This window comes from Agelaius tricolor, unplaced genomic scaffold (assembly GCF_023055355.1).
Source record: "Agelaius tricolor isolate 1412-34295 unplaced genomic scaffold, bAgeTri1.0.p SCAF_1, whole genome shotgun sequence".
Lineage (NCBI taxonomy): Eukaryota > Metazoa > Chordata > Aves > Passeriformes > Icteridae > Agelaius > Agelaius tricolor.
The window spans coordinates 27143559-27167624 of record NW_027269261.1 but is presented as its reverse complement, the minus strand read 5'-3'; the positions used below and the strand labels follow the sequence as shown (position 1 = coordinate 27167624).

General features: G+C 41.2%; 1 protein-coding gene across 2 annotated transcripts in view; it reads right to left on the bottom strand.

Moving 5' to 3' along the window:
- PRKCE (protein kinase C epsilon) overlaps nt 1–10282 on the bottom strand; it is a 288233-nt gene extending 277951 nt beyond the window's left edge. Inside the window, exon 1 of one of the 2 annotated variants that reach the window (XM_071427699.1) lies at nt 9210–10282. In XM_071427699.1, coding sequence (XP_071283800.1) covers nt 9210–9557 — 348 coding nt within the window. In that variant the 5' untranslated portion in view covers nt 9558–10282. The remainder of the gene's footprint in view (nt 1–9209) is intronic. The other variant, XM_071427689.1, reaches the window with a different exon arrangement.
- Between the last annotated feature and the right edge of the window lie 13784 nt (nt 10283–24066).

Genomic DNA, 24066 nt, shown 5'->3' with positions numbered 1-24066 from the left:
TTTCACATTAAATTGAAAAAAAATTACCAAACATTCGTAGGTATTTTCTGTGATTAGGAGTCCCTGAAAATCCCAACAGTCAGTACCAACTAAAAATTTTTAATAGTGTTCCCACTGCTTGGGAGAGTCCAGTTTTCAGGGACAGATCGTGTTCCTACAACACCCCACTAAGTCTGCTAAAACCGGAGCATTTTTGCCGGAAGTTCAAACCTACATATTACATTTATTCCTTCAAACACTTCAGTAGTGAAACTAACTGGAAACTCAGTGCATCACTCCTTCCTGACTGAAACAGCCACTCCAACAGCCACGAGTATGATCAGTTCCCTGCTGCTTGCTGAGCAGCACAGCGGGGCCATGCTCTGGATGACAGCAGCTGGGCAAATGCCACAGAGCCTCAGACACTGGGATGCTTCTGAGTCCTACTGACACGAGGATCTTACTGGTCTACCAGAGTGGCAAAAAAGGGGAAGGAGTTGGACTGCTGGGAATAATGGCAGTATGGATATAAGGGAAGTAATGACATGGAAAATGAAGGAAAAGTTACGGCAGCTGGGACTTGAGGGCAAGGTGATAGTGGTGGATTAAGGAGAAAAGTGGGCCAGGAGGTCAAATGTTCAAGAGGTGCCAAGGCACTATGGGGTCACAAGGAAAGAAAAACAATGAAACTCAGAGGAAAAGAAAAGCAAAAAGATTCCTCAGTAACTCCAAAAGGAACCATGTAAGAGAGAGAAAACATAGTGGATGCAGCATGAATGACTTTAAGCCTTCCCTTTTCCAATACATTCTCAGACATCACTTTCTAAGGCCATGGATCAATCTCACCTTGAAATAAAGGGAGGTTGACAGATGCCAGAGAGACTTATGCAATGAGTAAATACGGTCCCAGCAAGAAAACTGTACTTGGAATAGATCTCTGTAGAGATCTATAGCAGGACATTTCTTTCACATAGCCTGCTAGCACTGCCAACATCAAACTCTTATGCACTATTCTTGACCATCTTAAAGCCAGAACAGATAAAGAAAGACAGAGAATTGGCAGCATAAAGACAGAACAGATGATAAAGAGGAAACTGAAGGAAAACAGGGAAGGGCACTACTGTCTTGCTGGCTTTTAATCTGTGAAACAAAGCAAAGCAATTCCAGCCATTTCCTCATCACCTATGCAGAGGATTCCTCAGTCTTCCCTTCATCTTTCCACCACTGTTTTATCTGCAGCATTGCTACCACATCACACTCTAAATATACTTATAAATATTAACATTGTCAAAGCCATCTATCTTTTAAGGATATAAAAAGGGCCAATGTACTGAAGAATGGAGAGTTCTAAATGCATAAGGAATCCCCATAATAAGAGGCCTGTAACTTATTTATAACTCTCCAGTACTGAAAGATACTAAGCTGGAAACATTAAGTAGTACATTTCCCTAGTCTTCATGTAAGATACAGAGATACCAAGGGGGCTTGCTGTTCAAACAGTGTAGACATTAAATTTATTTGGTAATATCTAGCCATTATTCATGCTTTTTTGTTCCTGCCTGTGATGAAATTGCCCAGCAGGACACCAGAAACAAGCAAAATGATTCTATTGTCTGGAACAATCAAATCAACTCAAGTTAGCCGATATAAGGCAGAAATGGCTGCCTGCAAGCCTCCGATGGAATCAAACTTTGCTTTTTTAATTTTAAAAGCTATGGTCTGACATTATTTATGTTTCTCAACAATTCAAGCCCTAAAGAATTCAGAGGGGAAAAAAAACTCTTAGAACTGTGTAGCATTTCTCTAACACTGCTTCCAATAAAACAAACATTAAAACTGCTGTTACATTTAATGGGAACATGCCAATATCTCTAGGTTTCTTAGCTGTGCTATTCAGAAATATGTGAAATCCTGGCTTCTGTAACTTCTGTTAAATTACAGCAATTATACTTCAATATCATTGACATTTTTAACTCTTGGAGGAATGCAAGTGAGAGGACACTCAGAAATCAACTTTACTAGCAATTCAAGCCACAGGCTGAATAATGATCAGAATAGATAAGAATCCTGCAGATGTTCTTGCACCATATTCATTTGCATTTTCTTTACTAAAATGTAGTGCAAAGTACATAACTGCCATGAAAGTTACCCAATCTCTAGAATGGCTTATTAGCTTTACAGTTGCAGTTTCATATTAATATTACTGAATATACTTTTTATATTGTCTAGTGATTGCCTGACAAACAGGAAAGTACTCACAAACACAAGGTTAAAACTTTTTGTCACCCTTCTGTAGTTACCACTTTCCCCCCAAATGGTTGAAACCCGTGTAACTTCTACAATTTGCATGACTCAAAATACCCCATTCTTCAGGCCTTGCTCTGGCCAGCTTAGCAAAAAGGTTTGTTCGATCCTCCCCAGCCCAAACTGTCAGTTTTACAGGCTGTCTATGGACTTCTGATCTTATTCCATATCCAAATACTTCCAGCCTTACCTTTCCATGTGCATGAAGGAAAAGTCTCTTCTCAGTCCTCTCTTACCACAAATATCCCACTACTTGCATGCTCTATTGTTCCCAAACCCTCTCTTACCATGAGCTGCAGATGTCTTTCTCTTACAAGATAATAGCTGGGGTAGGGGAAAGGAGATTAAGATAGGATTGGGTAAAGCAGAATTCAACCAGCCAATTCCAAGCCAAAAAGCTCCTGTCTTCAATGTTTTAAAACTGTATTCACAGTCTCCCTTCAAAACCTGAAAACCACCAAAAAGTTCATTTAAATGAAAGTTATTTACAGAGTGAAAACAAATCACATTTAGTTGCCAAGTTCTACAATTCCAACTTAAATCAAATCCTCATTTTGGCAATATTTAAAGAATTCTGGACATGGAAGACAGAAATTCAGTTTGATGCTAGAGAGCAGAAACCAGACTTACATATGCAAGATTTGCAGAAGAAGAATAAATCAGTAAGGAAAAAAAAAAAACCCAACAAAAAACAAGTAAAGGATGTTGTTAACTGTTATTTATTCTTGGTTTTCCTTTGGAGCACAGGACCCTATTGAGGGAATAATTTAAACTGGCCTGGATGATGTCCAGTGAACCCAGTGGGATCAGCAGTTTACTCAGACCCATGAAATTCTGCACAGTATCTATGGAACCACCTAAGCTGGAATAATGACATGCACTGTATTAAAACCGGTACAAGAAGGACATGCAGGAACTGTTTTCACTCCACTTGGACATTTCGTAAAAGTGTAGATTTGAGCTAGTACCTATGAACTGGACTCTGCCACTGTAACTTTTTTCTAACAAATACTTTCTACAGAGTTCAGTAGAGTTATTTTCACTATGTGGAACTTTGTATCAGTATTTGATATTAGCAACAATAAAGTGAGATTCTGATCAGTGGTGGGATCAACTCCTGTCCTACAGATATGATAATTCAGTGTTAAGTGAAATGCATGCTCCACTACACACTTTTCATGCCCTGAGCAATATTTTTTCACATCTGAAGTGAGACTTCAAAAGCTATATACTCAGCAAAGCAGGCCAAAAAACCCCAAAGTGGGTCAGTGATCACCATACGGCCTCCAACCAGCCGATTTGCCTCTGCCAGCTCAGCCCTGTCTCCTACACGTGCAGCTTTCTGCTGCTGCCAAAAGGGCAGCTGGAGTACGCGCTGCGGCAGCAACTATTCATTACCCTCCTCCAGGTTTCTCCCCATGCCTCATCTCTTCCTTTCCCCACTTTGCCCTTTCTCTCTCCCTGCAGTAACAACAGCAGAGGCAGCATTTTCCCCCTCTGTTGCTTCTCATCAGACTGGGAAGCACTGCAGGTAAGCAGGAGCTCTTAGGAGAGAACATTTCTAGCAGGGAGTAGGAGTAGATTTATGCAGCTGTAGAAAGGGACTGATACAAGACAGTGGGTGAGCTCTGTGTGACTGTACCACATCCCCAGCAGAGAGGGAAAAGAGAAGGAACAGAAGGGAGACAGACTGTGGGAGAAGGCAAGGAAGACCCCTATCTGTACAAAGTTCTCTCCAAAATCTCTCAACTCCTCTTGACAATCACTTACCCTCAGAATGAGAGAGTCCCTGTGAAACCCTGCTGAGCCCTGTAGCTCTCAGCCTTGCCCCACAAGCCTGACAGATCTTGCTCCATAACCTCCTTGTCATGCAGAAACCTCTCAAACAAGACCCCAGCAATTTCCCTTTCATCTCCACAAATATGATTCCGATAACAGCTTTTCAGCAGCCCATGAACTGTTTAGATGAGATCTGAAGTTTTTGCAAGTGAAATCCTAGGCCTTTCAACACCACCAGCACAAATAAATTCAGTCAGCAGATGAAAATAAAAATGAAAATACGCTACAGTCACTTTCTGCCAGCCCAGTGCCAGCCCTCAGCAGTGCACGGCACAAGCAGAGGTGAACGCACAGGGTGACCTGCACTACAATGATGACAATTCCATTCTCTGTCTGCCAGCTACAACAGATCACCTGCTGGCTGAAAGGAGTTCCCATTCCAACAACAGAAATGGCATTAAAAGAAGGGGAAAAAAAAAAAGCACCTAAGTAGTCTTTCAATTTCATTCAGATTAGAGGCACTGGAAAGAGAGAGTTCTACTTCTCACATCCGTGGACAGCTCACAGGACCAAGGACTCTCAAGAGCTTTAATTCCTCCCCTGCTGCTGCCTTTCGGGTGACATTTAGAGCTCAGATAACCTAGGTGTTTAACTGTATAGACTGCAACTTCTTCCCCATGCCAGTTCCTATAACTCATCATCCACTTGCTACTGAGATATTAGATTAATTCATAATAAACTTGCTTTATGCAATAGTGGCACAGTTGCACAACTAACTTCACATTGGCAAAACAGAAATATGAAAGGATGCTTTTAAAAAAGTATAATGTTTTAAATTTAGATCTGAAGAAGCTGCACTGAAAGAAGAAAAATAGTATGGAAGATATTTTAGCAAAGAAAATCTCACTACAATACATGTTTTATTTTTTTTCCTGACAGCATAAGGGGTTTTTTTTAAGACAGCAGAAAATTAAATCTCTTTCATTAACCTAAATATAGCTGTAAATTATTTTCATTGGAAATAGAGGCTTTTCTTGTTAAATGTTCTGATGTTCTCAATGATTTAGTGAGTTCTGCTACTCAGCCAGCAAAAGGATTTCTTAGGACAGCTCAATAGCTTTTCTCATGTACTGCCAGGCTAATGGCTAAGACCCTTAGATGGAGTCTTTGGCATAGGTCCAATCATGCTGATTTCATCTGTCATCAACTCTGGAAAGTGGACTTGAACTCAGAACCCATACTACCAATCATCCACACACGTAAACATTGATCATGATAATTTGAAGGAGTGGAACCACAGGGCTAAATATCAATGGAATTTTCCTTCCTGATCTCAATTCCACTGATTAAAATGTAGCTGCAATGCCAACTCAAGTGAATCACTTACATATGCCACATGTAAGAAAGCTAGATAAAAACATACTTTATTATTACCTGAATTATCTAACTCAAAAAAATATAGCCAGAGCTGTCAAGTTGCTAGTTTGTTTTTCAATCAGAACTTGCAAGTTGTTTCTTGTTCTGTATTTTTTGTTTTTCAAAGAGTAACTTCACCAGCATCCGCTTGAATACTCGGTGCCATTCTGTATGACATTTTCTGTGCTTACAAAAAGCCTGAAATGTCATAAATCCAAAGCTTTCTAAAAGTGCAGTGTAACCACGACTAAAAAAATCTGCAAAACTGACACTTTTACTGTGCTATGTCTGTATTGATGCACTACTGGCAAAGCAGCCATCTTTTTAATTGTCACTATACTTATTTTAGAAACCTAAACAAGTGTTTTCTATTGATCTTACCAAAACCCCACAAAACTATGTATTTTGTTTAAATGCTTTCATCCAGTAAACTCTGAATCACTGTTTCACACCACAACTTTGAATAATTAAAAAAAAAAATATATATTCAGGGAGTATATGTATCATAAGGTTAAATGCAACTGCTGAACACTCTGTAGATGAAAGGAACCAGGATTTTGCATATCTATCTGACTTGTGTTAATATAGTAGACATTATCCTGATTTCAAGCTTTGTACTTGTTTATCATTAGTGTTTCCACTGTAACCATGGCATCCGTATATAGCACAGGCCTAAGAGTGAGAAAAATATCCAGTATTTTCCTAAAAAATTTGTATGAGAAAAAATATAAGGATTTGAACAATGGCAAAAGTCAATCAAATTTAGTGAGCTGGCTAAAATGAGAAACAGTTTCCTCTGAGGGGGAAAAAACCCCAAAACTTTTTTTATTTTATTTTTGTGAATCTTTTTTGCATTTTGGACTTCTGACAAGAACCTAGAAACGTAGAAACATAACCTTGACCCTAGTGCAGATATTATAAAACAAATTCTGAAATTTCCTTAAAAAAACCCCATGCAGTACTATATGAGATCAAAAGCATTAAAGCTTAATATGTTTACAAGACCTTTACAAGACATTTTCTCAACCCTCTTTTAATAGTGACTGTCCAGTCCTGCAATAACTGTTGCATCATACTGAAGGTAAGGAAGGGCAGCAGTGTAATTGCTCCAATCACACTCAGCAAGTACTTGGTACCCAGTTCCAACTTTCAGGACTGCTTAAAGGGAAACCCTCAGAATGGCATGAAAAGACTTGATGGTCTTCAAGTGTGTTTCAAGTGTGTAGGTTGCATTTATTTGATATTTCAGGCAGTAAAGAAGAATGGGTTACTGTGATTGCTGGTTTTAATTTGCTTGTTACAGAGTTCAGGAAGAGTACTACAAAAATACCTGCCTTAAATGCCAAAAGTGAAATGAAGGAACTAGTCCTCTTATTGTACAGAAAAAACTGACTGTATCATACCAGCAGTCTTAGCCTAATGTTGGTTTAGGCCATGTGCATTTTCCTTGTAGTGTGAAACTCATTCAGTTTGCAGACAACCTCTTTTTCAGGTTTTAATACAGACTCCAGACACTGATGAAGATACCAATAAATCAATTTACTTCAGTACGGACTCTATAGAGATGTCATGGCCACCGGTCTTCTTGTAACTCAATGAAAAAACACCCAAAACCAGTGTGATTTTGTAAGAGCCAGTTCTTTGAAGTCCCTATCTATTAATCCAATAAACACACTCAGAATTACAGTGACACACTCAGTAAAAAGGAAGATTTTGGAAAAGGTAAAGCACAATCCCATAGACACTTAACTCCTACCCCCCTTCTAACTGTGATACAGGGGGGAGGTGTATGCTGTCTTCATAGTACATGCACACAATCCTAATGGCAAGGATTAGCAGTACAAACCAAGGTAAGTGATGTTTCAGAAGCTGCATTATATTGAGCTGACCAGCTATGATCCACTGCCATGTCCTCGATTCTGTCACATCAACAGACAACAAGCGGAGTCACTCCCTCGTCTCCTCCCACCCACTGAATGCTGGACAGCAATGAATCCTGATGCAATAAAAGCCAGCATTTATCTGATTCAGCTATCTAGTTCCTCACAGATCCTGTTTACAATGGACCTCAACCTGTTAAATTCCACTATTTATCTAGGGAATCTGTTCAGACATTTGAGTTCACCTTAAATATCAGAGCCAGGATGCACCCCAGTCTCACCAAAATTCAAACTTGGCATCTGGAATCTGCAAGGTTCTTCCAGATTTGGTGACAAACTCACAACATGTACCATGCACAAAAAGAACATACAAAATTATTATTCTTTCACTAAAAATCTGTGCAGATATCCTCATCCCACTAGTCTCAAAGATGAAACCTCACTTGATTTCAGGAGAGTCCCAACTTGATTATCATTCAATACAGGTAAAAGACATCTGCAATACTGCTGCATTTGTCTTTTCCTGTTATAGCTATTTTTCTCCTTCTATCACCCACTTTTACCATTTGAGCTTACTAATGCGTAGCTTTTATAGAGCATCAGAATAATCTAGACCCCGATTATCACAATGCAACACATAGGCAGCAAAAATGAAAAATATTTTAAAGTTGTAAACATAAAAGTTTTAACAGCAAAGTTGATCAGCTCCTGATCAGCATAGAGACTAATTCTTTCATACCCTTTCATCATTTCCCCATCTCTACATAACTGCATTAAACAAAGAAGCCCCAAAGAATACATAAAACTCAGACCTATTAACCCTAGCTATTTTTTCTTTGGTCCTGGGTTCTCTGTGTGTTTGCCAAAACCCTACTAGCTAGTATCCTTGACCATGAAAAATAAGTACATAAAAAGATGAGCATATATAATTTCAGATGGCTGGTTGAGCAGGGCACACTGAAAATGAGATGATAGCTACTATTGTTTTATCACACATCTCATTTAAAGGATATCCACCATTTAACAGTTTAACTGCAGAAATGTGAAAAGTGCATATTCACGTTTCCTGTTTCTTGATTGTTTGATTGGTTTCTCCCTGTTAAATCACACTACCTGAGGATGTCAGAGCAAGGATTTTCCAGCTTTTTTGTACTCCCACTGAGGCACGTTAGCCTCTGGGTCTTAAAGACGCTGTGAAAGCTGCTAAGACACGTTGTGTGTACAGACAACAGAATTTCTCTAGTTGGGCCCAAATTCCACTAGGACCCTTTATCAGTCTTGAGCATTTGAAGAAGCATTGCGTTAGATCTACGCAGAGAGGTGTCGATCATCTGAAGGAAGGAAGGAGGAGCATCAGTATTGATGCAGTGAGCTCTCAAGTGACAGGAAGACCCTGAGGTGTCTCGTATCAGAGGTCAGGTCTGGATTTTTAAGGTTCATCTTTGCCAGGCTAACCAAGAGTATTCACCCTGAAATGATGAAACTCATCTAAGCACTGGATCTTGGTTTTGTGGTAATGTTTGGTGCGGATGCATTGGGTTCAGGTTCTTCAGACTCAGTAAGACAACTGGATTTGTATTTATGTCACATAATTTCAGAAACTTACAAGGTAACTACATACCTCATACTTAGATTCAGCATATTTTTCTTTCCTGCCTGGCCTGTAGATAACATGCATTAGTTATATAGTAACCATGACTATCTCAGTAAAACAAAGTGTGGAAATAATGAAAAGCCTTCAGAGGCATTACATGCCCTTGGTAACCTAGCTCTGCAAGACAGATGTTTCATCCAGAGCCATGCCACTGAAAATCACATGTACATGTATGTATCTACAGCGTGAACACTTACCCAGTCCTCGAAGTGACGGCTCCCGTTCTGCAGCAAGTCCTCAAACTGTATAGTGCAGTTAGCTACAAAATCGTCGTACCCGATGGGGGCATCATGGAAAACAGCCATCTCTATCTTCCTGCCATTACAAACGTCGGTGACAAATTCATCGTTCCAAGCAGGACTGTTGGTCTTTTGCTTGGTCGAGGTCTGCCCGATCCTGGAGTCATCCACATTGAGGGCGATGTAAGGGTCCAGCAAAAAGGTCTGTGGCCTGGGACCCACTGCATGCCTCAGAGACCACGCCGTGGGTTTCAGATTCACCGCCTCGCAGATCTTGATTTTCAGCAAGCCATTGAAAACCACCATGGCTGGATAGCTGCACTTTTCCCGGGATCAAACACTCGCTCAACGCACTCGCACCGAGAGGGAGGGAGGGAGGTCTCGCCAATAAATAGGAGGGCAGGTCTGGGAGGTGGGGGAGCAGGGTACGGTGCGGGTCCCTTCGCCTGGCTGCTGCTGTTACCTTTGATTATTTAGCCTTTGCTCTTGCGACACCCAGTGAATACATTTATTTTCTTGCCCGTGTTTCTAACGGAAAACAAGGGAGGGGGGCCGCCAGGGAGGGGGAGGCGGCCGCGGCTGCAGGAACCCCCGAATGCTATCAAAACCCGAGCATAATCAATCCGGGGGTAAGCAAGAGCCTTCTCCCTTCACCCTGACCATAATCCTGGATCAGTCCTCGCAGAGGAAGCAGAGCCGCGATCCCGGACTCCCGCACACGCCAGTCCTGCCCGTGCGCCGCACAACAATACACACACACGCATACACACACACACACGCACACACACGGATCAGAAACACCGGCCGACCCACCAGCCCTGCCTACTGCACAGCCTCCGCTCAGCAAACATCCACCCGGGGACCTTCCATCCGCGCCGCCGCCCGCAGCCGCCCGTCCTGCGCCGCCGCCGCCTCCTGCTCCGCCGCCGCCAAGGCCGAGGACCCAGCGGAGCGACCCCCGCGCATGGGGGGCGCCGGCAGCGGAGCGGCCCGCGCGGGTCTCGGCGGGCTCCGGCTGGGCGGCCGCCGCCCTGGCGATGGGCAGAGCCGCCGCCGCCGCCTCCCTCCCGCCTCCCTCCCGCCGGCCGCCCCCCGCCCGCCTCCCGCCCGCCGCCTCCCCTCGGCCGCCGCCGGCCGCCTCCCTCCGCGCAGCCCCCGCCCGCTGCCGGTGCCGCTCCGCCGCTCGCTCCAGCGCAGGAAATGCGCAAAAGACGTCAGTGTGTGTGTGTGGGGCGAGCGAGCGGCGGCGGCGGCAGCCCCGGCCGCGCGTGTGTGTCTCTGTGTGTGTTTGAGTGTAGAAAGTTTTGCCTGTTGGGGGAGCAGCGCGGCCGTCACCAGTCGGGAACCGCAGCGGGGGTCGCGCTCCCCGGGCTGGGCTTGCCGCTCCTCCACACCCGCCGGGCGGCTTTCCGCCGGGGACACTGCCCGCCCCGGCCCCACGCCTCCTCCTCCTCCTCCTCCTCCTCCTCACAGGATAAAGTGATGAACCAAACGTGGATAGGGCACCCCCGGACGCCTTCCTCCCCGACCGCCTTTATTAACGTGCTTGACCACCAAGGTCCTGCTCGGACCACCACTCACACCGCGCCGGGCGCTTCTGGCGCCGCGGTGCCGGCGGACGCCCCTTCCCGCAGGGCTTCCCGCCCCTCGCCCTTCTCTCCGCGATCCCCGGGACGCCTCTGCCCGCGCCTGACGGGCAGCGAACTCCGCCGCCCCCGCCCTGCCCCGCCGCCTGACAGCGCCGAGCCCCGGCCCGCGTCCCCGCCACCCCCGCCCACCGCGGCAGCGGCAGAGACAGCGCTACGTCAGCGGGGGCCGGGCCGGGCCGGAGGAAGAGTTTCCCCGCGGTGTGCGAGCGCCGGGAAATGCCGAGCGCCGCCAGGGGAAGCGGCCTCCCGGGGCCCGCCCCGCCCGGCCCGGCGCGGCTCGATGCGACCCGGCCGGGAGGCGCTGCCTGGGCTGGGACAGAAGCCGCCTGTTGGCCGCCCGACGCCCCGCGGCGGTGGGGCACTGCCAGCCCCTTTGTCTCCGCGATCACCTGGCCGTGCCTGCCCCACCTCAACCCGCGGCGCCTCCCCGCTGCCCCGGGCTGGCGCTGAGATGGAGACCGCAGGCCGGCGGTCGCCACTGCCCTGCAAGCGTACTGAAAAGGGAAAAAAAAATACCCCAAAACCTTCTGAAAGGGTGTGCGTACTGTGTTCTTGAACGTTATCTACACGTCATGAAAGATTTCAGTAATTTTTCATCACCGTGGTATGAAATACTCTATGAAATACCCGTGAGGCTGCATGCAGCCTGACTTTCTCCTCCTCAGAACAAACGTACTCGGGATCTGGATGGTTTCCCCGTGGTGAAAATTATTGCTGCCTTAATTATTTTTAGCCACTGATTTTGCCTTTGTGTGTGTGTGTGCTGGTGTTGAGAAAGTCACCAGGAAATGGATGGACTTTGCCCTTTGATGGGATTTCAGTTCGCTGTAATATCACAAGAGAAAATGCATCAGTCCTGGCACTCAGGAGAGCAGCTGGGGTGCTTCGAAGAATCAGCCAAAGTAGAAAGAAGCTGGATTGCCTAGATCCAGTTGAATAAGGACATAAAAGATGAGCACCCAGTCCTTGATCTGGACCTGATATTCCTGACTGGAGAGGAAAGAACAGATAATTATGGATTTCTGCAGATAATGGCTCAGGAGGCAGGTGTTATATTTGGAGCTAATGAAACAGCTCCAGTATCTGTGCTTCCAGAGCAGTTTCCAGATAGGAGATAGGGTACTAATGAAGCCAATGGGTCATGAGAGCATTCGCGTTAATGGAAGACAGACTTTCTGATGCCTGTTGCCACTTAGTCTACTAGTCAAAATAGAAGTACAGTAAAATCTTAATGTTCATTATCATCTTGACAATCTCCAAGCAGAATCGTTTGATACAAAGCTGTGGTATGGAGCCAATTATGGGAAAGGTCTTCCTTTGCAATTCAGCCTTTCCTGGGCTCACAGCAGCGTGATACATCTATCATGTTACTTTTGTAAAGGATCATACTTGCAGGCCCCACCAGAAGTACAAGAAGGACCTGCTCCTTCCCTCCCAGCCCCATTCACTACCTGATGCATATAGTACTATATATTAAGCTCTATGGTCTTACATTTAGTGTGTGGAAAAGAACACTATAATTAAATCTTTTGTCTGGATATTTTTGTGGTCTTTCTCAATAAGGGCAATGTAAATAGTATGCTCCATTTCCTTAGATACTTATTGGAAAACATGAAAGCCAAACTGATACACTGTTTAATTTTTTTTCTGGTTATTTTTAGAGAACTACAACTGTATGTATTCTGTTTGCCCAAGGTAGGTAAACAGAGTCTCCATGGTGAGTTTAATGACCTAGCATCTCTCTGAGATTACACATGCATATTACGAAAGTCTGAATAAATACAGACATTATTAACACAGCATACAAAATAATAAATAGACCTTATATTTGGCTAATTACATATACAGTCTACTGCATACCTAGCTAGGCCCTGATCCCTAATTTGAGCCATCTGCACTTTTCCAGACACTGAAGCAAGCTAAAGTTTGGTTTCACAAATTATTTCTTCTAAGAATAAATGTCTGCCTGCATGAACAGGGATTTACAAGCTCACTTAGGATCAGACAGCTCCAGCCTTACACTGCTTAGAAAAATACAAATATCTTGCACAGTTTTAATTTGATTTTAGATTTGGGTGGGGTTTTTTGTTTGTTTGGGGTTTTTTTAAAGTTATATTTCAGAAAAGCATGTCTATGTCAAGACTGAACTTTTATCACTAAGCAGTTCTTAACCAATGTACCCTGGAAAAGTATTCTTAAAATCCAGTAACTCAGGTACATGGAGCAACATTACAATGCTTCTTGGAAGTTCATCTAAATACTTGGCTCAGTGGTTGCAAAAAAAAAAACTCTGAGTAATAGAAGCAAAGAACATTCCAAGTACCATTTTCCACTTGAAAAGTTTTTTAATATTTTCTAGAAATAAAAGTATTTTAATACTTTTCTACTTGATTTCTGTGCATAGGGAAGGATTTGGTTCTCTAAGAGCTGAAGAGCAAAAGCTATTCTATTGTGCACAGAGAGGTCTGGAGAGGAAGATGCAGCACTTGCAGTATTTCCCTTGCAGAAGGGCAGTAAGAAGTATTCCAGATGCATTTCTGTACTCCATTACAAAGGCTGCAGCAGCACAGTAAACCATGACCTGAAGTTTTATTACATTTTAGCTATTTTTCCCAGCTATGTTGTTTGGGGTTTTTTTAATACACAGAGGGTCTACAGGGTATCTAGACTCAGGACTGGTTAAGGTGGTCTGTCTACTCTCCAGAAGTAACTTTTGCTGGTAGAAGCCCCTTTGTTCAGCACTCTGAAAGCAAACAGCCTTTGTGTCAGGGCTGCTCTTGCTGTGTGCTGTTCAACTGGAAAAGACCCCCAAGAGATCATGAAAACACAGGCTAATTGCATCAGCTTCTATTTTCATTCTTACTTTAGGAAAGAGGCTACATCAAACTGATGAGGGATAGCAGCAATGGCAGCGCCAGTACGCAGTCACCTGCAGACAGCGGCCTCCCAAGGCACGGTTTTACTCCCGCAAATCCCTTTTAGGCTGTGCCTGCCCTGTGTCAGGTAGTGGCGGTGGCAGCGGCAAGGAGGGACGAACAAGCTGTAGTCAGCCTGTAATCTCAGACAGCCCCTGACCTTTCCCTGGCCTGTGCATCCTCCATAGCTCTGTGGAGAAACAGCACTATCTGGTGGAGAGAGGATGTAAAGTCCTGCCGGGACGTTAAGCGTTAGGCTTAATTCTATTATTGCAGCCATAATTGAAACTAGGTTTGAGGTGTTGTTGCTCCAGATTAGATAGTTAAACTGCATTTTCAAGAGGATTTCTTTTTTTATAGTCCCATTATTCCTAAAAAACGGTTCAAACATTGGAGAAAAGTCATCAAATTTTCAGGCTTTTCCAAGTTCAGCAATATGAAAGAAGGAGAGGAGATTTTGTGTTATTTTTAAAAGGAGCATCATTTCTTAGAGTTATACTAAACCAATAGACAAGGAATCAAATCAGGCTTGAATGCAGGAGAGATTTTTGGAAACACCTTTATGTAAAAAATGAAATTAAAGCCAGACCCCTCATTATAGGCCCTGTGAAAATTGAGGAACTTTGAATCTACTCTGGACAAGAATATCTTCCAAGAATATGAAGATACTCACCAGTATGAGTATATCCACTGAATTCCTTTTAACTTAATGGATATGCTTATGCAAGTGCAATAGTTGGGTGTTAGTGGAATCAGTCCCTTCCTGGCAAGAAATCAAAGATTGCTGTCAAATGCTGACTATCTTTGAAAGTCAAATTATTATTTAGTATCTAATTTTGGAGGCACAGTTATGAAAAAAGCATCCTCAAGAGCATTTTCACTCCTGTCATGATGCAAATGATCTTTTGGGCATACCAATACCGAATCCATGTTTTCTAAAAATGAAGAAAAAGACCAGTCTCAGTGAGCTTGGTCCAGCCTCCTACTCCTAATTCCAAGATTTCCTTTGTGTCCAGCCAATTTCCTACTAATTTATTCTTCACTCCCAAAGTATGTACCTGAGGAAGTTACTTCAGGCACTCCCAATGCTCCCTGTGAAATGTCTCAGCATAAGGGATCTTGTCAATGTGTGATTAATTAGGTCTCCAACTCTCTCTAGTGTAATTATACTTTTGGTAGTCTTCCCAACCTCTTTCAAAAGAACATACTAAACACTAGCTGAGTGTGTTAGCTTTCACTGGGAATAAATCTCCAAGAGTGTATGTGCATGGATTTGCAGCTTTAAGGTAAGTGGTTCTGGTGGGCACGGTGACATGGTGACTTCAGTGCAGTGTCTACCAGCCAGCCTGTTCTCAGGTATGCACCTGGCTTGCTAGCCAAGCCTGAACCCCATGATATCATACCTTCCCAGCAGTTCTTATCTCAGCTAGATAGATCACAGCCAGTCTAAGCATATCTGCACGTGCTACACAAACATACCTCTCCAGTTGCAGAACATATGCTTAGGTCACTTCTAGGCTAGAGATTTCTGGCTCAGGCAGGGCTGTAGAGCAGTATGATCTCAGACAAACACAGCTGTGCCAGGGACTCTCACCATTGTGGGAGCGGGTGTTATTATTTTATTGCTTGTGGATGCTCATTTTTTTAAATTGATATAAAAGGTTTTGTACATCTTTCTGGTAAAATGTAATGGAACTTCTATACTTCCAGATGTACCCCAAATATAAAAATAGGCTTCCACTTCATCACCTACATGTCTTCTCTCAACCTTCACATGAGTCTGCTGACAGCATTTACTGTGGGTTTGCCATTTGTAGGATTGTTACTATTCTATACAAGGAATTGCTGGAAAAACTTCTGAAGGGTAAAACTGAGCTCTGGTCTGTTCCTGGTTTATCAGCCCTCATCTTGAGAATTTACACAAAGTTTCTGGGGCAGGGAAACTTGGAGTTACCTGGCATTGCTCAGGACTATAATAGGAGTCTGTTGCTATTCAGACTCAGTGATTAGATTGTCATTGTTGGAAGAAGTTTTGGTACAGAGTGGCAAGGAAAGAATTCTGGAATGGATCGGGATTCAAGAGACAAGCCCCTGCCCTAGATCAGCCTCTCCACACACACGGGGTGAGCCTTGCTTGATATTTTTTCTAAGAGTACAGTTCACTCTCTGCATCAAGACTAGAAGAGGACAGGAACATGAAGGTCAGTCTTCCCTTTCCAGGCTGTTGCTTTCTTGAGCAGCAAACAGAAAAAAAAAAACCCATAGTGTATATGCTGCTTGAATGAATGATTTTGTATTGAAAAAAACAAACCAAACCAACCATGCATGGTAAGTAGAGAAAAGGACCGGTCTGTGTCCTTCCTTTCTTCTCTACCAGCTACACAGTTTCAGGCAACACAGTTTGTTGATTTCAGCATACAGAGTCTAGTGCTGAATGTGACTCCTGTCATGGTAGAAAAGCTGGCCAATGGGTTGTTACAGCCCCCTGAGGCTGGACACCCAATGTATATTGGATTTAGCTGTCAATTACCCATACTTCTCTTGGCTTTTGTTGGTTTTATTTCTTCCATATTGTACCAAAGTATTGTTGCTTCTAAAAACTGTTCTTAATTTGAGGTGGACCTCCTCAAAAGAAACTGTGAAGGGAGCTGAGTGTGTTTACCTCCAGGAAATAGAATTGATTCTCTGCTTTCTTGTACACTACAGGAGTGGAAGCCACATAATGCATGGCAGGATACAGCATACCAGCCTAGAGGGGTTTACTGTTCTGCTGATCTATTTGGTTTGAGTACACCAGAAGAAACTTGAAAAGATAAGAGAAGCTCCAGGTCTTGGAAGCTTGATATTTACATGCCTAGCCATCAGCAGATATAGTGATGTTTCCAGAGAATAGTGGCACTTTATTGAAGCATTGCTAGCATTCATCCTACTGTCTTACCCTGAACCCTGTGCAGGATTTGGAGCATGTCTCTAGTATGTGTGTCACTCCAAAGCAAATTCCTTTCACAGTTGATAAGTTTCAGGGGAGTAATAAGTGTGCCCAATGTGTAACTATTGTTACCAGCTTCTGTTAATTTTCTTGGTGATTTTAAATTATGCACATTGTTGGTTCAGTAGTATAAATGAAATGTAAAAAGAATAGGCTTTTCAAAAGAAGGTAGTATCATTGCTTTACAACACAGAGGAGTGAGAAAGAGAATGAGTAAATGGCTGTGTTTTGGAAGTACCTCTGAATTTTCAGTGCTTTATTGTAAAATTCAGTGCTAATTGTAAAATATCTGACTAGGGATATTTTCAGTATCTCAGGTTAGGTGGACAATTTTCAGAATTTAGTCCTAATCACCTCTTAAACTTGCATATGAAGTCATTAAAAGAGTCGCTAATAAAACCAGTGTGTTGTTATTCTCACAGCCTTCCTCCAGCTTTTCCCCATGGTAGTTTTCAAGGGAAACTTTGTAAAATTGATAAATAAAGGCAGAATAAAGATGTGATGTAATGATTTACAGTATTGGAGTGCTGTCATTCAGGATATGTAGGATATGCTGAGCTGTATTTTTTACTGGCTTCATTAATATGCTACAATGATGGCCGAAACCTAAGACCTACATGTATGTGCATAAGAATATACAATCTGAATCATCAGGATTCAGGACTTTTCAGGAGATTTATTCCTGAAGAATATGTCTTTGGAGAGCGAAAATGTAGTACATAGGTTCACAAGTATTTATATTTATATCTTTGAAGTTGATAAAGCCTAGTTTCATTTTCAAGTACAGGTGGCAGTTTCAACTTTAAAAGGTCACGGACAGTCCAGCAATGGTTGTTACTCTAACATATTTCTCATAAGCAGAGGAGGAGTGTCAGTGCTGGGTGAGACTTTTGAGGTGTGGACTGACAGAGATGGCTTTTCCCATGAAAATATGATGTTTAATGGGCCTCTACTGGCAAACACAGAATAGAAAACAGTTGACCACTAAACTGCCATGACTCATGACTTTGGATTTCACAAACAGAATAAAGACACAAAGGATTAGCAGGTCATAATTACTCCTCAACAGTTTATTTTACTTTTTCCTTTTTATCTTTGTGGGTGGGGTTTTAAGTCTGTCACACTCCATTTTTCTTCTGCATTTACATGCTCCAAACATACCCACCAAACTATATCTCCAACTAAGAGCTTCATCTCTTTTTCTCAGTGTTTTCTGTTCTGGATTTTAGAAGCTCTTAATAAGCCGAAGAATGTCTTCCTTCAGTGTAATCCCACTTTGCTGCAACAGCACAAGAGGGACAGAAAGCAAAAAATGTGATCCCAAAGCAGAACTTGTAACAAGACAGGGCAGGATGCACTACCATAACATACAGGTAATAGGGAATTGCTGAGTCTGAGCAAAGCACTAGATGTCTGAGTTAGTGCTACCTAATTAGTAATTATACCATGTAACCTCATAGGTATCTACAAAACTTTCACACATCTATCCTCAAAACATCCTCTTCACTTTAATACTTTCATTTTGGGATATGTTAGCTATTCTATAAAGGCAAAGAAAATACTTTTAAAATATATCCTCTATCATAATTATTTCTCCTTTTGGACATACCAGGTATTTGGAGGCAAAAAGAAAGTACCACAGACTACAAATTTTCAGTATCTGAATCCAATCTAGATCTCAACTGAAAATAATCTGTCATGGAATTTAAAGTTTTAATATGATCGCCAGTTTGGTTCATTGTTTGGTTTGTTTTTGTTTTGTAGGGGTTTTCTTAAGGAAAGCAGACACTCCAAAAGAAATGGGTGAGAATTAATTGCCTTCATCTGAATCTCATATGAATATGTCAGTTATTTCTTATGTGAATTTAAATGAACTAGTAGGAGTATATTTGGCCTAATGCTGCTCTTGTAAAGTCAGATAGGTAACTGATCCAAAGGAATCAAATGTAGGGCTGCTGACTCTTAGTTAATCCAAGATAAGACAAGTTATAACTGAAGGTTTTTTTCCCAGGTAGTTAATTAAAAAGTTTAAATTAGATTAGTTACAGTGTTTCTTTGAAAAATATTAAATATTAATAAAACCATTGCAGTTTTTTTGTTTGTTTTGATCATAACTGTCAAAGTAGTTGGTGAAGAGATATGTCATAATTATAAGGACACTGCATTTTTCTGAAGTATTTTTCATGAAAACTGTTTCCCCTCTCTAATATTAATATAACTGAAGGAGCCCCTTGGGAGATCTTCAATATCCATGGTTTTAACATTCTCTGAGTCTGGGGCATCCAGTACTATTCACCCATTCTAATGCAAAGCAAAAGGAATTTGTTGGATCTAGATGTCTAGATATGATGCTTTAAAAAGTGGCATGGAGGAAAAAAACAATGTTCCTGCTTATGAATAACTCTACTATTTTTATAGATATTACAGTCCCCACACCTTCATTCTTCATAAAATAAATTATTAAAAGTATTACTTTTTTATATTTATATTACATTACTTATTTATTATATTTATATACATTATATTTTTTATTTATTCACATCATTGCCTCAGTTTTATTTTCTGCCATTATTTTTTGGTTCTCTTTCTTTATACTGAAATTAACATATCTTTGTCTCCTTTTCAAACTAATGAGATATCTGGTTTGTGCCTTTATGCTCCAGTTTGTATTTGATTTTTTTTTTATACTAGGTTTAGGCTGTTGCCACTTTTTTATTAGGAAAAATACATGTTTACAAATGAAATGAGTGGTTCCTTTATGTACCTCTTCCTCCAACATATGGAAGTAGCTCATACTTGCTACAAAATAGGGAAAGTTGTGATCTGCAGTAAGGAGTCATAAGGGAGAGAGGAAGGAAAGCGGGATTAGCAATTAGGTTAGAAACTCTAATAAGGTCTTATAATTAGCAATTATTTATTGTCACAGAAACAGCTATATCCAGTATAATCAAAGTAATCTAATCTATAATTCTAATGTCTTTTTCCCAAGAAAATTTTCCCAAGAAAATACATTCTGCCAATGTATTTGTAATTTTACAAATATAAATAAATTTGGATGGAAGTTTTTGTAGTTTTTCCTAATGTATTTTAATATAAAATCTTGAGTAATATAGTTCCAAATGTTTCTAAGTTATTTATGTATTAATAACATAACCTTATTCAGACATTTCAGTAGCATATTTTATGCCTGAATATTTCAATAATGGCAAAGGTCAGAAATGTCACACCTAGTTTGTTTTGGGGTGTTTTTTCTTTTTAGTTTGGTGTGATCTAAAAAATGTCAAGCCTGGAAAAATGAGTATAGTTGTTTCAAAGTTTTGAGTTTAAAATGAGATATTTTTCTCAAGAAATCCTTATCTAGGTTTTTTTATCATCTCTCTCTAAAAGGACAGAAACTGACAGTTTCAAATGCACTAAGATATCTAAATATTACAGTTCTGGTGTCCAAGGATGATGATGCCGAGATCATGAGGCAAAGCTCCCATTGTACTTAGCACTCTGGAAAGGTCCAGCCCTGAAGTATAATGGATTCAAATAACTAAATTTTTAGTGATCTCTATTTTGTATTTTTGCAAAGATCTCAGATGTCTTCTGCTGATTCAAAAACTTATGTGATGATTGGATCCACATGAATATCTATCATGAAAATAGACAAGCAGAAATGAGAGGGAGTTCAATACTTCAAGTCTGGCTTTGAGTAAAACCCACTGAATCTTACCTCATCCATCACGTCATTAATGGAGCAGTTCACGTCTTTCACTGAAACCTAATACTCTGTGCTTAGGGAATACAAGTCCACTGATGAGAGACAGCATTCACAAAGGTGTTTGAAGTTGGCAAGCTGTGACATGTTGCCACTCGCCTCTTCCCATAAGGACAGTGCATCACCACATAGAAAATAAAATGTGGATGGTTTTCTTCTCTTTCCTGATTATTAGTGGATTGCATGAAGTGGATGATAACATATTTACTGCAAGCTGTCTGAAATACCCTTTATGGGGATTTTTGTCCTAGCTTTGCAGGTGAGTGCTTATTTATCTCAGGAGGCAACCTGTAGTGCTATCACAGCTGTTCAGAAGCCATGAAGCTTTGTAGTGAAGCATATGGGCAGGTTAAAAATTTGTCTGTAACTGCAGCAAAGTGTTCAGATTAAGAAAGGATGTGTTGTGCATACAACTTTTCTGAACTGGATCTCCATTTGACATAAGTGAGTTTAGGGACCTTCAGCTGAAGGTAGGGCAGACTAAACAGCAGCAAGTTCACTGTGCTGGAAGGATGCAGTTACTGCAGTAATTACAGAAAGGCACAAATGCTCCATCCTCAATAGATGGGAAATACTGGATTCATTTACCCTGCATGATTAAATTAAATGTTCCTGGGAATTGTCCTGGGTAGGAATGTTCTCTAGGTCTCTCCTTCAAACAGCTGTTCAACATACCTGCTTATCCTGCTTTACAAGACAGCATTCCAAAGCTTTCTTAGAAGAGCAAATAAAAATTTATTTAATTCTATGGAAGGTCCTTCCAAACTCCACATGAAACTCACTCAGTGCTTCCTTTAATGACCCAAGCACTGGGACCTGCATTTTTCTGTTTATTTTAACTTTCCAGTTAATTTTTTTTTCACAAGGACACCTTATGGGAAAGTGTTTCTCAAACTGGGTAGAAGAGATCCATCTAGGTGTACCAAGGGGGAGTGGTGGGAGTGCTTTTGTACAGTGTGTATTTATCACTGGGATACTTAGTGACACTGGGTTATTGCCCATCAGCAACATTTATTTCTATTGTTACAGAAGAAATACAGAGAGATGAAACAAACAAGTTAATACAATTTTGTTTCCCATAATGATTCTTGTTACCTGCTTTCTTGTCACACTACTGTCAGGTCTAATAATGTAGGTGTCAACTTCTACTCTGAGTTATCTTCAGAGTTTGTCTTGTGGATCTTTTTGGCAGTGAAATCTTCAATCACAGCCTGTCCAAGATACAATGGAGCATCAGCCTGCTTTTTCAATTATGACAGATATATTCCAGTGCTGCTCTTATTCATTCAGAATCTTGTAAGGATTTGTGTAGGTTTTTGCCTAAAACAACATACTGGTTACTCTCATTTATCCCTGTTTGCATAAATTCATGCTGTTGATTTTCACTTTCAGGTTCCTACGCAGCCCATCCCCACGCCTACAATGGCTCCTTCCTAACAAGATGTCAACACCTTTCTCTGATCACTGACTCCTAGAAGCAGGAAAACTCCTTTCTTATGTTTTAATTCAAGTACAGAAGGGTTTTCCCTATGTTATCCATATGCCTAATAGCTCCCTGAAGGGACCTGTCCATCTGTCCATTGGGCTTCATGCTCAAAGCTCTCCTTTACTGTCACACTTACAAATATACACAATACCCGTCTGTTTTTACTCCTATCTATAGCTTGCTATATATGATCCTGCTCCCTCACAGCAGCTTCCAGTTCTTGTGACAGTATAAAAACAACAATAAGGACCAAATCAGCAAAAGGTATTTCATAGCAATGGAAGACTGTTCTTCTGAGAGGTCCAAAAACCAGCTGATAGCACAAAACCAGCTTCAGCTGAATCATAACAGAGTAGAGAACAAAAAAAATAAAAGGGACTTTGAAACTCTTATATAGGTGCCCTCTATACTTCTCACTTGTGAAATTGTTAAATCCCTACCAAAAAAGGTATAAAAGATGAGCAGCAGGCCTTCTAATTTTACCAGCTGTAGTAAGCAAAACTCCCACAGTTTATGGGCAATAATTCTTCAGTGAATGGCAGAGATCACTGTAAACCTACCTTCAAAGTATTTAACCAGTGCCTTTTCCTAAAGCAGCATGGTATTTAAGCTATGTAATATCACCTTCCCTCCCAAAGATGGATGACACATTTATTAAGATACATTACTTCTGATCTGATCTTCCATCAATTTATCTCACTTTTACTACCTATAAGTGCCATTTGAAAGGGACTATTTTTAAAGAGTGAGAGTTTCAAATTAATATTGTCTAAAAATTCATCCAAATGCCCAGGAGAACCTGAAGCCTTTATTATACCTGTATAAATCCTAACTATAACATAAGATTAACAAATGATTGCATGGCAGTATATTTGGTGAAATGACTGTACTTTTCTTCACTAATGAAGGGTGAAGTGGCCAGCTAAAAAGAGAACTAAGCAGCTAATGGAAAAGCACTTTATTTAGGAATGTGAGGAAGTATTATATGGCACGCATATCCTAAATTAAATCTTGTGGCATAGCAGAGCTATGACTGCGAAGTCATCATGTGTATAAGGGTGGGAGTCGGCAAATAAGTGTGTTGGAAGCTCAAAGTTTTCTCTTTAATCTTGTAATGTGTTCACTGGCATTTTATTTACATAAGCAATTACTTCTGGCCATATATATAGTTAGCTACTGTAATAGTTATTTTACAGAAATAGCAGCCGAGTTTTATGTGTCAACATTCTCCATTCACTGAAATTTTTGGAACTTATTGTCAGAGAATGAATGACCTGCAATTCTTCTGGATAACTGAAACAAATACAAGCAACAATTTTCTAGGCCTTCCAATACTATTAAAGCTGAGGTTGCCAGGTCACAGTTTGTTGAATCTAACAGCATTGGTTTAAATTTAGCAAAATTGTCACATTAAATAAGTTTGTGTTGCTTCCAAAATGTTGGCTCCATTACAAAACACTGTGCACCCTTCAAACTGAGAAGATATTGAGACTAAGTCTGGAAGACTGATGGCAGTTGTTTAAAAGAATAGTCCCTAGGATTGCTAATAGAGCCATTTTCCAAGTATTTTTAACAAAACTTCAGGTTGCCATGCTAGTGAAAATACCAAAAGAAAGCTCTAACTTCTCCTGGGGAAGGCAGAAGGGCTGGATCTAAAAACACATATCTCTTTGCAGCCAGGAGCTGCATCTTTTTCTCATTTAGGATCAGACTAATCCATCTCCAGCTGCAGCTCTGCTGAAGACAGTGGAATTTCAGGCAGGTGATAAAGGCCTTAAGTGACTCTTATTTTCATCTTTACAGTTGTGTGGATTTGACCACACACTTAAAAGCCCTCTTTTGGATTTTAAAGCATCAACTGTCTTTCAAGGATGGGAAAAGAGAGGAAATGGTGACTGAGAATGAAAGAAGTTATCCAAATGACGATCTGTATCAGGATATCTAGTACTATGACTACATTTTGACTACATATAAATTTTCTTGATTCAAAATTACCCACAGATTGGGTAGAAA